General features: G+C 42.1%; 2 protein-coding genes across 3 annotated transcripts in view; one reads left to right on the plus strand and one right to left on the minus strand.

Annotated features, from left to right (window-relative positions):
- The window catches only part of LOC310999494 (aldehyde dehydrogenase, mitochondrial-like), a 166,320-nt gene that overhangs the window by 64,753 nt on the left and 87,934 nt on the right, over window positions 1-13,633 (minus strand). The gene's annotated exons all lie outside the window — the stretch shown is intronic.
- Window positions 1-13,633, plus strand: part of dyrk1b (dual-specificity tyrosine-(Y)-phosphorylation regulated kinase 1B) — a 54,376-nt gene that overhangs the window by 14,083 nt on the left and 26,660 nt on the right. Inside the window, exon 1 of one of the 2 annotated variants that reach the window (XM_083989931.1) lies at window positions 9,764-12,393. The exons of the other annotated variant lie outside the window; for it this stretch is intronic. Within the exon in view, the coding sequence (XP_083846057.1) occupies window positions 12,291-12,393 (103 nt within the window). The 5' untranslated portion in view covers window positions 9,764-12,290. Of the gene's footprint in view, window positions 1-9,763; window positions 12,394-13,633 lie in introns of those variants that run through there. 2 annotated transcript variants of the gene reach the window in all.

Below are 13,633 nucleotides of genomic sequence, written 5' to 3' on the forward strand. Positions count from 1 at the left end.
ATGCTGTCATTCAGTCACTTACTTTATTTAGTTTAACAACAGAGAAGGTTATTTTCATGATGCATTGTGAGACAAAGTTTTAAATCTTGATCATTGTATTGAATTAACTTGACTTGATACACGTTTTTGTTTTACATAGCAGGTCAAGGAACCAGGCAGAATTATCAGGAAAATACCTGGTTTTACATATTAACAGCTACAACAAGAAGAGTAGAAACGTAACATTAAAGGTCGTCGGACACCTGATCTGGCCTTTTCTGATCAGAATTTCCCTCTGATATCAATGCACACAAAGTTGAAGCTGAAGTGGTAGACGCAATGAAACCCGACCCGATCACAGAGGTCGTCAGAGTTCATCCTGACAGGACCATGAATGTGTGTGTGCGCACCACATGTCACGTCCACGCAGCAAGTGGGTGTAGACATAGTTGGAGAGGACAATGTTGGAGACACGAGTATCCGCCTCGTGGTGGCGGCGACGGCGGCGGTGGTGGTGGTGGTTCTCCAGGAACAAATCACAGGATCGTCACAGTGACCCCGGCTCTAACTTCCTGAATCTGTGGCCATCATGGCTGCCAAGACTTGAGGCCGTGCAGCCAGTGATTGTTGACATATTTCAGTCTGGACCCGAGTTGGTGGACAGACCAACAGTGAATGTGGGACAGACCGAAATTGGAGCCTCACAGTAGCATGGCTAAAAATACTTTTCTTTAAATAATTCAATAGGCACACGATGTTATGTGGCCAAGTGGTGGATAAAGTATTGACCAAATCATTTACTGGTATCATGATCACATTTGTGTCTGATGCTGAAGTGATGATGACTGTGGATTTAAATCAGTTTCCTGGATTAAAACCTAACTTCACACATCTGTACGTGAACAGTGACTTCAGAACCTGTGTGTATGGTTTATCTCAGTCATAACTGCAATCACAATATTTCATTTATTTAACTTTTGAAAAGGAAAACAAGTGAAACAAATGATCACACTTTTACATGTTTGTTCTGATGACTTGTACCAACCGCTAGGATGAATTAAACTACAAAAATAAAACTTTTAAGCTCCAGTTGGACTGTTTCTACTTTGCCCTACTCGTAAAGAATCTGAATACTTCGTCCACCATTGACCTCTTGTCTACATTAGTGTCATAATAGACAGACTTTACAAAGTCAATGACAACCATGGCGCTGTACCTAAGGGTTTCTTGGAAAGAGTATGTTTTCACTCTTTTATTTAACTTATTGAACCTGTAGACTCCTCACTCAGCACTAAATTATTGTTGTAATTTAGGAGCCGCATTTAAGTTTCCTTGATTTATTTTATTTCAGTTACAGAATATTTTAATTAAAAGATTTTTGGTTGGTAAATCGTATGTATTTTTTGGCACGTCACAACATGAAGCACAGGTTTTTTTTTTGCCCATACAGTATTATTTAGCTCAAGCTAATTTAAAACTACTGGTATTTTATATTCTGTTGGATTTGTTCATTTACTGTATGCTATATTTTATCTGCTCATTATAGGTTGTCAAAGAATGTTATGCTATATTTCATTGTGATATAGCTGATATGTTGTGACACATTTTACATTCTCCCTTGTGTGATTTGGATGTTGCTTTTGGCCAAACAGTAGTTTATAATATTATTGTCACTATATATTTTTGATTAACTGTTCATCCCTCCCCTAACTAGTCACGTAGTAAAAAGGACCTTTCATCCAACCACATTGGATACAACTATTTTAATACAGGTAATAAAAGCAGATATTTGATATAGGAGAAGTTCAGGACAGGTTTTGTCTACGATCTCACCTGCACACAGCTGACCGATCGGAGAATGAAGTGGTCGGACAATAAACATCACATCTCTGTTCTGCAGAGTTTCAGAGATGGTTTTAACCTGATCCACGATCTCTCACAGCTGAGAAGATGTTGAAGCTGGAAAGTACCTGTGGCGCCTTCAGGGGTTGGGCTAAGTGAGGACTGATGTAGAAGTGTAACATGATTCAGCATTGAACTACAATATCTTGAGTAAATATAATTAGTTATATATTCAACCCCAAGGTGCTGATGATCATGAGTGAGGATACGTTAATGCAATCTGAAGATGGTTTATTGGTTTTAAGGCTCGCACTTGTGAAGGGTCGGTTTCCTCTGCGCTGTGTTTTTGTGGTTGAACGCAGTAGTGTGATACATGAACATGAGACCTGGCAGATCTTTGGGTTTTTGTTTTTTCTGTGAAGGTGGTTGATGATGTCCAGAGGATGTAACAACTCAACCACCACACATGTCTGTTAAAGGGATAGTTCACCCAAAATTCAAATTGCACTCATTATCTACTCACCCTCATGTTGACTAAGGGCTGGGAGAAGTTTCAGAGTTATCCGTGGCTTCTCTGAGTTACAGGGGGTCTCGGCGTAGCAGTGCATGTCCATATAACGGTTGCAAATGGATACCAACTGTCTTCGTAACAAAAAGACACATCAAAAAACATCCAAATACCTCCATGCTGCTCGTATGTAATGTCCGTCTTGTATTGAAGCCCCGAAATGCGAAATTGTTCCGAAAAAAATTAAATAAGTCTATATTTCAAGCTTGTTTGTAGCGGAAGCTCCTCTTCCTGGTCCGTCCAAATCGCGCAAGATTTGCCCTTAGTCGACATGAGGGTGAGTAGATAATGAGTGCAATTTGAATGTTGAGTGAACTATCCCTTTAACAGTTGGATTTGAAATAAAAGTTGTCGATCTCAGCTTTGATGGAAACTCTGGTAGAGGACATGTCCTGCAGCAGTGAGGGCGGTGTACTGGGACCCGTGTGAGACGAGCAGATCATTCACCGCCAGGGTCGTGAGAAGAACAACTGTAGGATCCTGAAACCAGGTCAAACTGTGACCCACAGCTGAAACAGATAATATTGAATAAGAGTCTGTCTGAGATCCTTGAATCATCTCCTTATCTAAACCGTGATCCCACACAAACAGCTGATGAGCAGGGACGTCTGCTGGACGGTCATATGAGCATGCATGGCATCAATACAGTAACTACCTGTAATCAGATACAGCTCCTTCTGACTGAGTCCCTTCACATTTACTTATCCAAACTGGTTTCCCATTGTGAACGTGTTTGTTTTCTATATTTTTCATGGAGGTCAAACAGTCCAGGACTGAAAAAACAAGAGACATAGACACTGTAATCTGTTACTTTACCCTTTGTTTTACTTTACTTTACTTACTTTACTATAAACTTGAACAAAATATGTCACACACATCCATAAAGATCCACTAACAACACACTCTCCTTAATAGTCGAGTTAAACTATTCAATTAAGCCAGGTAATTAAAACAGGTCTGGTGTCTGTGAGCTAATGTACCAATGACCCATTTTGACCACAACCTCCTAAATTTCTCTGATTTGTATTTATTTATTTTGTCTAATAGTGTTAGTCTCTCTCTCCATGATGTTCCTGATGTTTTCCATGATCTTTGAAATGTTGGAGCATCATTTCCTGGTCGGGGCTTTCTTCCCTCTGACGTTGACATGTTTTTAGATCAGTAGGTTATAGTGGCGTTAGCATTAGGTCTGAACTTTCCTGTAACACCCACACTAATGTGATATATGAATAGTTTTATTTAAATAAAAAAAAAGCACATATGTAGAAATCGTACATGGGACCTATTAGAAATTTGCACAATTCCATATATTGACACATATATTCAGCCTATACAAACATATATGTCTATTTCTATGTAGGCCTATGTTTGTTTATATTGTATACATATGTTACATAAATGTGTCAATATATGTTGAAAAAAATCCAGTTTCTTGTGTGTAAATATGTCCAAATTAATGTGGAAATAAAAAAGGAAACATACAGTACTGTAGTTTTTTTATTATTATTATCTTTGCTGTATTAATAAACGTATCTAAATAAATTAAATATATATGTACTTTCATATATTGTTAAATACATGGTTGCAACATCTTATACCATGTGAAAAACAGATTTTTCTTTGTATTTATTTTTTAGTGTACCGGTATGTTATAAATGTATATCTAATATCTTCCCTATGGATATACCGGTAGGAACATATATATTAGCCTATATGTTACATTTCTGCATTAGCTCAAAGTGTAGCACTTTGTCCTATATCGGTGTTTTATTTGAGTAACGTGATTTCAGAGGGGATGCTAATTCTCGAAGCTAACCGGCTAGCTAGCTAAATGTACATTAATGGCATTTGTGGCAGCTCCATTCCCAGAGGCTGTAACCCAGTAGTCTTCTATTTTATTCCTCTTTGCCTGTGTCATTGCTGCTGCTTCGTTTTGTTTTCGTCTCTCTGGCACCGCCAAGTGCCGAGAGAGAGGAGGAGAAGGAGAAGAGGAGGAGAGGAGAGGAAGGCTGTGCTGTGTCGGAGTGTGAAGAGCTCCTCTCTCCACTCCTCCTCGCTGAAAAGCACCCTGCAGTAGCAGCATGGTAATTCTGCTCCCTCTATCTTTCCTCTGCATCATGTTTACCTAGCAACAAGCATCACCCGCGGCTGGCCATCCCATTGGTCATTTGAAAACGCACCGGGGACCAATGGCAGGGCTGTTGCCATGGTACAGTGTATAGTTGCCGGGTGGAATTTTGCTGCAAGGCACGTGAGTCTCCGAGTCTGCTTGCCTCCCCGCGCTGCCGCTGTAATCTCCGCTGTCTGGCCGTTAGTACCGCTGAACGTGACTTAGTGCAAGTCAGTCACTCAGTCAGTCATTCAGTCATTCACCCACCGTGCGAAGGGAAAATACTGACGTTTGTTCACATTTTCACTAATATCATCATCACCACCACACACGCACAACAACAACGAGAAGGCACGAGAGGGAAGAGAAGAGAGCGGCCGAGCGGAGAGGAGAGCAGGAAACGGTTGCGTCTAATTCACACACACACACACACACACACACACACACACACACACACACACACACACACACACACACACACACACACACACACACACACACACACACACACACACACACACACAGCCTGTTTAAGTCCACTGTTCACAGGCTGTGCTGTATCATTACCCAACATGTACTGAAGCAGCATTTCACTTTGTGCAGACCCTTACAGGCGCTCCTTAGCATTTATTTAAAAAATAATGATAATAAAAATAAATGAATAATCAGGAGTTACATTTTATTTCATTTTATTATTTTTAAGCAAAGTCCTTTTAACAAAGCTCTAGCTCAACAGAATCAAGCCCTAAAAATGCTAAGACACAGATTCAGATAGTGATGATTCATGTTGAGAGACGCGTTAGAGCACAAAGGACTGTAATGCTTATTTATTATTATTATATGTACCAATGTGCCTTTTTATTTATAACAGTATACTAATCAGTGTAATAAATACCATATATTAAAATCCTGGTTAACCTTTTTCTACTTTCTTTTGTGAACTCTTTGAGTTAACATTTTACTGAATGTACAAATTATGTGAGTTTTAAAACTGCTTATAAATGTTAACTGTTATTCCTTACATTAAAAGAAAAAAAAGTTTTTTATTGACATACATCAGAAACTACATTTCTGAAGATAATAATGGCTCAGTGTGTGGTGGTCAACAGTTTGTGAACCTAATACAGGACAGTGGTGTGTGTGTGTGTGTCTGTGTGTGTGTTGTACTGTATATGAATGTCCCGTCATCGCAGCTCGCACACTTCTTCACTTGTTGCTCATCTGTCTGTAATTGTGGAGCTGAGATAATTGTGGGGTTTGTGTTGCGTGATGATGAGAAGAAATGTGGTAACCCTCCATGTTTTCTGCTCAATGCAAACACAGATATGCACACAGCACCGTGTCCCCCCACCTCCACCCCTCCACCCCCTGATCCTTCTGTGTTTCTGCCCCGGCTACTTTTCTTGTATCCTGGTTGTTATGTGTCCGAGGGAAGAAATAGATCTGACATAAAAAAAATCCAAATTAGCGTGCATGCTCAGGTGGGGAAAGTCCTGGTTTTGGTCATCTTTAGTCACTGTAAAAGTCTGAACAGTCTCACTTGTGGAGCAGCGTCTTCAGTGCACATTTTCCTGTCACTGATCTATAGAGAAGCTTTATTTCCTTTGTGGGCGTCCCTGTGTACATTTCCTGATGAAAAAAGGTAATAGTGCCAATTTTATATGTTCAGTGTTTAATTTTAGTCATGAAATCAACAGTGTGAACTTAGCTCAGAGTGTTTAAAGTAAAAAAGCTATAGCAACAGCTGCTGTGTTGCCTTCAAGGCCATCATGTAAGAAATGTTACTTACAGTACGGTTCCTCTTCTTGTCCCAGTGCTGGTGTTTCTGCATTATGTTTTCTACATATGGCAAACTGGTCTGCACCTGTGATCCTTTTACTATAAGAGGACAGTTAATTTATTAGTTCAATAAAGTTTCGTGAAGATATTAAGTTGGTGACGCTGTTTGGACCTGAACTTTTCCATCAGAAGTAGTTAGTTCTTTATTGTTGTGGAGATTTATAGTTTTTTAACCCAATGGATGAGAGATGATTTTATTTAACTAACTTGTGAACATGCTTCATGCTTTACGCCTTTTCGCCCTGAGCTGGCCACTGGGCCTTTTTTGAAGCAGACCTCCTGTAGTGACACATCTGGATGTGATTAGCATACATTGCTGCTGCGCTGTGTTTTGCTCGGTGACGTTACTTCCTGCTTGTTTATGACTTATCTCTGAGACGGACTATTTTATAATTATAGAGCACCATTAGGTCACCTGTTCCTCACTATGTGGGTGTGGAGAGTTTTGGACCATGGGGGTCTGGAGCTGAAGTTTGTTTTGCACATGAAATACACTTAATAATAAACTGAAGTTTTTTTTAAATGACACTGAGCTCAGTTGTTGGTGCAGGTTACCATATCAGGGCTTCATGCACAGTATTAGAATATGGCTTAAAAACAGTACAGGCTCTAGTTGATATAACATCGCGGCAATGAAGTTGTAAATTGCAGCAATAAACAACAGAAGAACCTGTTACTGCTGTTCCCAAACTTCAGCCACAGGATTATCATGGGAGCTCTTACCTTTGTACAGGAGGTAATCACAGTAGGCAAAGTGCAGTAGACCTGTGACCTAGACCTTATTCATTACATGTTACCAAGTCTTAATGTGTGCCTGTAACATGGAGCTAAAACTTTCTTTACTTTTATCCTTAGGGAACTTTAACTCACACTTTACCTCCAGATGTTCCTATTTTAGCTGACCTGGACACCTTTATTTTATTATCTTATTAACTGCAAGGTTTTCTATTTATTCTTAATATTTTCTGACATATTAATATTGTTGTTATTAACTGAAGTTATAGAGCACCTTTTATGACATGCATTGCAGCTCAAATTGCTTTACATGAATTTAAAAAAAAGTTTGCAACAGTCCTACATATTAATTAGACAGAGAAACTAATAATAAATAGCAATGATCAATACAGTTTTATAGAAAGATCTCTACAACCTTTTCACTCACCTTTTGCTCAGTTATGAGGTCTCGACTAGAGATGTAACAATGCATCGATCTACATCGATACATCAATTCAATGATCAACAATTCAATAGTATCAATCAGACATCGATACATCATAATTTGTTAGGCATGCCTTTATTTTGAAATTCCCCTGGGACATCTGAGTAACGAGTATCTGCTGCAGTTTCATATTTCATTTGCAAAGACATGTGTAGCTAATCACCCAGTTATAAAACTATTTTGTTTCTGACTCTAAATAGTAGTGAGGTTCACACTAATATCCGTCTTTAATGTAAACAAATATGAATTTAATGTTCATTCAGTTTACTTTTTATAGAAGGTGAGAACTGTATAAAGCTGAATAAATCAAAAAATGTGGCACTTTATAGTGAACAGGAGGGCTGGTTTTCACTCAAATGTCTTGGTTTGAGCTCAGAAATAAAAATATTTTACATTATTTGATATGAAATGTTAAGTGGTTGTGTTAATGATGTCATCTCATATCGATCACCGATTCCTGAATCAAATCAAAGTGTATCGATATCACTTTGTTGTATCGAAAAAGAATTGAATCCTTATCCATTGATGAATTGATATACAGTAATATTGTATCATTGTGATGTTAAAAACTATCTCTCTATATACATGTATATGTTATGATAAAGGCAGAAGAAAGAAAGCAAGAAAGAAAGAAAAAGAAGTGACACACATTTGTCAGTGCAGTTGAGTGGTTGTGTGTTTGAGGGTGACTTTTCCTTTAAGGGGGTGTCAGCTGGTGTATGACAGTGTTTGTGTGCCGAGCTGTTCCCAGGCAGCATTGTGCCTGATTTAGCCGGAATGCTCGGATAGCAACAGTAACAACTTTTAGCTTTGGCCGCTTTGTGGAGGAGCTGCAGTCACACACACCTCAGCTGTACACAGTCACTCACTGACCATGTGCTTATGGAAGCCTTTGCCCCCTCCCCTCCCTTCCCCTCCCCCTCTTCTAGCAGCCCCTCTCTCTCTCTCTTTCTCTCCTCCTCCTCCTCCTCTTCCCCTCCCTCACCCTCCCTCCCTATTTCCATTTCTACCTGACATCTTCAAACTATTTCCGCGTCATTCCTGCATCGCGCCCGTTTGAAGAGACAGTGGGAAACTAAGCCGAGCGGCCCCGCCCACAGAACCCCGGCAGCCAGCCAATCACAGCCGAGGACGGGACTTTAAGTAGCCAATCGCTGCGCAGCTGCCATGGCGTCGGGTAGCAACAGAGAGAGAGAGAGAGAGGGAGCGCGAGAGAGCGACTGAGAGAAAGAGAGAGAAAGAGAGGGAGCGAGCGTGTTGTAGCCGAGCTGAGCACACAGAGAGAAGTTGAAGTATTTTTTTTTTTTTTTTTTTTTCAAAGACTGGAGGAACAAAATGAGCCTGTGTGAAGGCAAGAAGAGAAACCCCAGCTGTCTTGTTCACTGTACACACACACATACATACACAAAACAGAAAATAAAAACTCCACAGTATCCACCGGGTTAAACTTTGTCCAGCTTAAACTAGTAGGCTTAACACATAAATCTACTGTAAGAAGAAGAGAGAGGGTTTTAATGTCGTTTATCAACACAGCTTCAGTTTCCACTATAGCCCCCTCCCTCCACAAACAACAACAGCAGCATTCATTATAACTTTTTCTCGTTTTCTATATAGAAAACATTTGTCTGAGAGAGGCTGATAAGTTTAGAAAAGTAGCCTACAACCTATTGCTGATGACCCCCCACGGGAAGTTGTTATTAATATGTAGCCTATCTCTCTAAAAACCATGAAACTGTAGAAGGAAGGGGAAGGTTTCATTAAAATTAAGTACAGGTTGTCTATGTATGCGTGTATATAAAGTCTCCCAGTATATATATCCCGCTGTTACTATAAATGGACAGGACAGGAGAGGTCTGCTCGGAACAAACTACTGCGGTCAGAGGGAAGGTTACCACCGACCGTCCTGCTAACTTTTTTTTTTTTACTCGGGGGCAGCGGATATGGCGCCCACCAAAAAATTAATAATAATACAATTAGTGTGAGTTTATTATTGGTGGCTAAGTAATGTCACTGCGTTATTATCAGTGCCGGTTTTCACCATGACTACTCTTTCTTGAGGCTGCGCCAGACAGAGCAACTCCGAGTCTCCCCCCCCCCCCCACACACACACATATATACACACCACCCCCACCCCCCCCCGCCACGGCCACATGGTACAGTCCGTATCGCAGCAGGGTGGGGGAGCCGTGTGGGAGAGCAGCACAGATTCCGTCTAACGGAGAAGCAACGACGGAAAGGGAAACGGGCGAGAGAGAGAGAGAAACATGAGTCCTGATCGCCCCAGTTGAAGGTTTCCACCTCGGAGGAATAATAATAATAATAATTGGAAGAAAAAAAGAAAAGAAAAACTCTCCCCAGCAGTGATAATGAGACGGACGAGCAGCAGCAGAGGTGGACGGTAGGAGAGAGCGGAAGCAGACGGAAGAAGAGGCGCGTCAGGAGGAGATCACAGGCGGCTGACAGCAGCTCAGGAACTCCGCTGGGTCTGGTTTCTCTACTCTTCACTTTGAGACGAGTTTCAAGTTTATTTTCTGGCTTTTTCGTCGCAATTCAGACGCTTTTTGTTTTTGTTTTGTGTTTTTTTTTCCCACTTTGGTGTGATTTTACCTCGGGAGGACGAACGGACAGACTCACTCCTTCCTGGATTCAGTGCGGGGGTAAACAGAGGACTGTGACCCGGACTGGACTGGACTGTGGAGAGGGGGATAATAATAATGCAGCAGGCTGGATAATAATAATAATGCAATCCTGCCCGTGCGGAAACATTTGCCTTCTTCTGACCCCCCCTTCCTCCTCTCTGGATTGTGGATCTGAACTTTTCTAAAGCCCAGTTTCTGCCCTCAGTGTTTGAGGGCAGAACCCCCCCCTCTCACCTCACCCCTACCCCTACCCCACTCCCACCCACCAACCAACCAACCAACCAACCAACCAACCCAACCACCAACCCAACCACCTCACTCCCAGGGACAAGAGGCTTGTTAAGTGCGTTGCAGTGTCCCTACTGGTCCGGATCTAGATCTGTTGCCCCCCCACCCCCCCCTCAAGAGGAACAGGTCTCTGTGAAATCAACACGTAGCAGTGGACGTTTCTGTTTACTTGCTTGTCGTCACAGAGATCTCCCCGTGTGCAGTGTACGTGGATCACAATATTAGTATTATTATTATCATCAGGCTTTTTCAACAACAGGGTCCCGTCTCACCCCTGGGGGGGGCGGGGGGGAGCTGAGAGCTGAGTGAGTGACCACAGCACACCCCACAGTGGGACGGTGCCAACGCAGGGCTGTGTGTGTGTGTCACTGGATTAATCTGAGTGATAACATCACTCCACACTGCCCTACTCTGTCCAGTGACCAGCCCCCCCCCCCCCAACCCACCCACCCTACCACCACTACCCCACCAGAACAGAAAGCGCCAGTAATTGGAGCTATTTTTAGTGTAAGGGATGGGGTAAAAGCAGGCAGCTGGAAACCCAACTCCCCTCCACCTCCTTCTCTTCTTCCAAACCCCCCACCACCACCCTCCACCACCACCACCACCACCCCCGTCCTCGTCCTCCTCCACTCTGGTCACACTACCTCGCTCAGCCCACCTGGCAGCATGCTGGGCGAGCCTGGTTAGCACACACAGACTTTGACCATTTTCGCAGCTAGTTAGTTAGTTAGTGTGCTTAACTTAAAGTCATCTGGAAGAAGAAGAACAGCAACAACAACATTGGATGAACTCATAATCTATTTGAGACCTGTTGGAAACATATGATACCCCCCACCATCCCACCATGGAGACTTGGTAACCTGGGAATACTAGCTGTCCTGTGTCCTACTGGTTAAAACCCGGACGGGACACACAAACAAACCTTACTCTGGATTACGACTTTAAAAGATGTCTGAAGGACTACTAGCTGTGTACCTATGGTTAAACCAGTCCCGGACTAAGTGAACCTATTATTATAATTACTATTATTATTATTATTATAAGCAAGTAGAGTCTATGCCTTCACCCCCTGGACTTTGAGCTCAAACTCTAACTTTAACACAGCGGAGTAGAAGACAGGTCTACTTTTCGACTACCTAAACTGTCGGTCACCAGCGATCTGGAGCGGTACGAACCTCCAGCACAAAGAGAGAATGCATGAAACTGCCGAAACCAACGTAACTAAAAGCTAACCTGACTAACCAAATATTCTATTACCCCCCCCCAAAACACACACACACACACACACATACAGACACAAACCCCTCCCACCCCACTCCCACAGAGAAACAGAATATATATGTTGAATGAGAGATCTATATCTTTTAGTGTAACTCCACAGAAGACAGAGATTGCATCCTTTATATTTTTACTTCAGAGAGACGAGCTGCCTGTACACCAGTTGTTTGCCTTAGAAACCACAGTCACAAATAATAAAAAAAAAAAAGAAATAATAATAATAACAAAAAAAAAAGAAATCTCACAGAAGAAGAAATAAAGCCAGAGAAGACGGTGCCTTTTGATTGATTGGTTGGTCGGTTTCCCACCATTTCAAGATCCATTGATTTTTTTAAGTTGGATGTAAACTGTTGTTGAAGTGAAACTCTGGGATTGACAAAAAAAACACGCCTGATGACAGTTACCTGACCCCTTACAAGCCCCGCCCCCAACCCCCCAACCCCCCCAAAACCAACCAACCAGTCAGAGAGTGTTTTGATTGACAGTGTTTTTCCTCGCTGGATTGAACAATTGCCAAGCATTTCCATGGTGATCACGTCATCATCCGTGGAGGACAAGCCCGTGCCCTCGTGCAGGATGGTCCAATCAGAACCCTGGATCACCTCTGCCCTGCTTCGCAAGAACAAGAGTCAGTACACACACATATACAAACACACACATACACACACACAGTCAATCGCACTGATAAACACAGTGTAAACTCCATATTACGATGTCATGCTAATCTGGCTGACGGTTCGCGTGTAGCAGTGAGTCGTTCCTCCGTGTACAGTACAGTACAGTATAACGAGAGCGTGGATATGTTGTAGTTAATATGTCATAATGCTGGTGTGAATGTGTGTCAGTGTGTGGCGGCTGAATGGGATCGCGCTCAGTGCCGTCGGTGCAACCTGCAGCGCTTGTGTTTTCAAATTTTAATTCTTTACTTTTATTTTTTTTGTTGCAATTTTGAAAATTTCACTCAAAATCTGAGTTTCAGTGGTGTTTGTAGTTTTACTACCGAACAGATGAATGAGTCGATATGTGTGTCAGTGGGTCCACCAACCCGTCGCTCGCCTGCTCGATTCCGCTTTTTGTCAACGAAGCGACTTCACCTCTTGAAGCGAAACTCCACAACTGTGAATCGTAGTACGTAGTAGTAGTCGTTGGTCACGTGGCCACGGTGCACATTGCAGCGACTCGCCGCTAACTAGCTCGCCCTATGACTTCACGATAGAAACATTTGATATTAAATTATTGATGATTGATTATTGAAGTGTGACAAAGACAGAAAAAAAACTCCCCGTCCTGACTTACAACTGAGCTTTACAACCACTTTTTTCCTCCTCTTTCTCCGCTGATCCGTCTCTATATGTGTCGGTGAGTAACAAGTGTGTCGAGTCGAGTCGGTCTTAAGTATTTTTCAGACTGTTAATGTTGTTTTAAAGCACAAACTGCACTCTGCCGCTGCAGCGTTTTGTCTTTTTACCGAGTTACAAACCTCAGTGACGCTGGATGTAAATCATACTCGGTAGTAGTGGAGTTGTGCTGGTGTGTGGACTGATGTTCCAGTACCACAGCTCCAGGATCAGATCAGCGACACAGCTGGGGAAGGTTGTCGCTTCGAGTATCTGCCTTTCTAATCGTTACGTTGTTGGGAGCTGAAGTTATTGAAGCCGAATTGGAGCCAATAGTCCACCAGTACCGTAAACCCTCCTTCAAACTTTTTAAACGTAGTTTTGATTCAACTCTACGTAGAGTCATTTTTGGAAGACGTCGTTCATGCTGACAGGTGTTCCTATTATTTTGTCCACCTCATTTAGGTGACTCGGTGGAATAAATAATCAAACGTCCATTGTCAATAATGTGGTGACAGATGTTGTTGATGG

The sequence above is a fragment of the Trachurus trachurus genome, assembly GCF_905171665.1.
Source record: "Trachurus trachurus genome assembly, chromosome: 16".
NCBI lineage: Eukaryota > Metazoa > Chordata > Actinopteri > Carangiformes > Carangidae > Trachurus > Trachurus trachurus.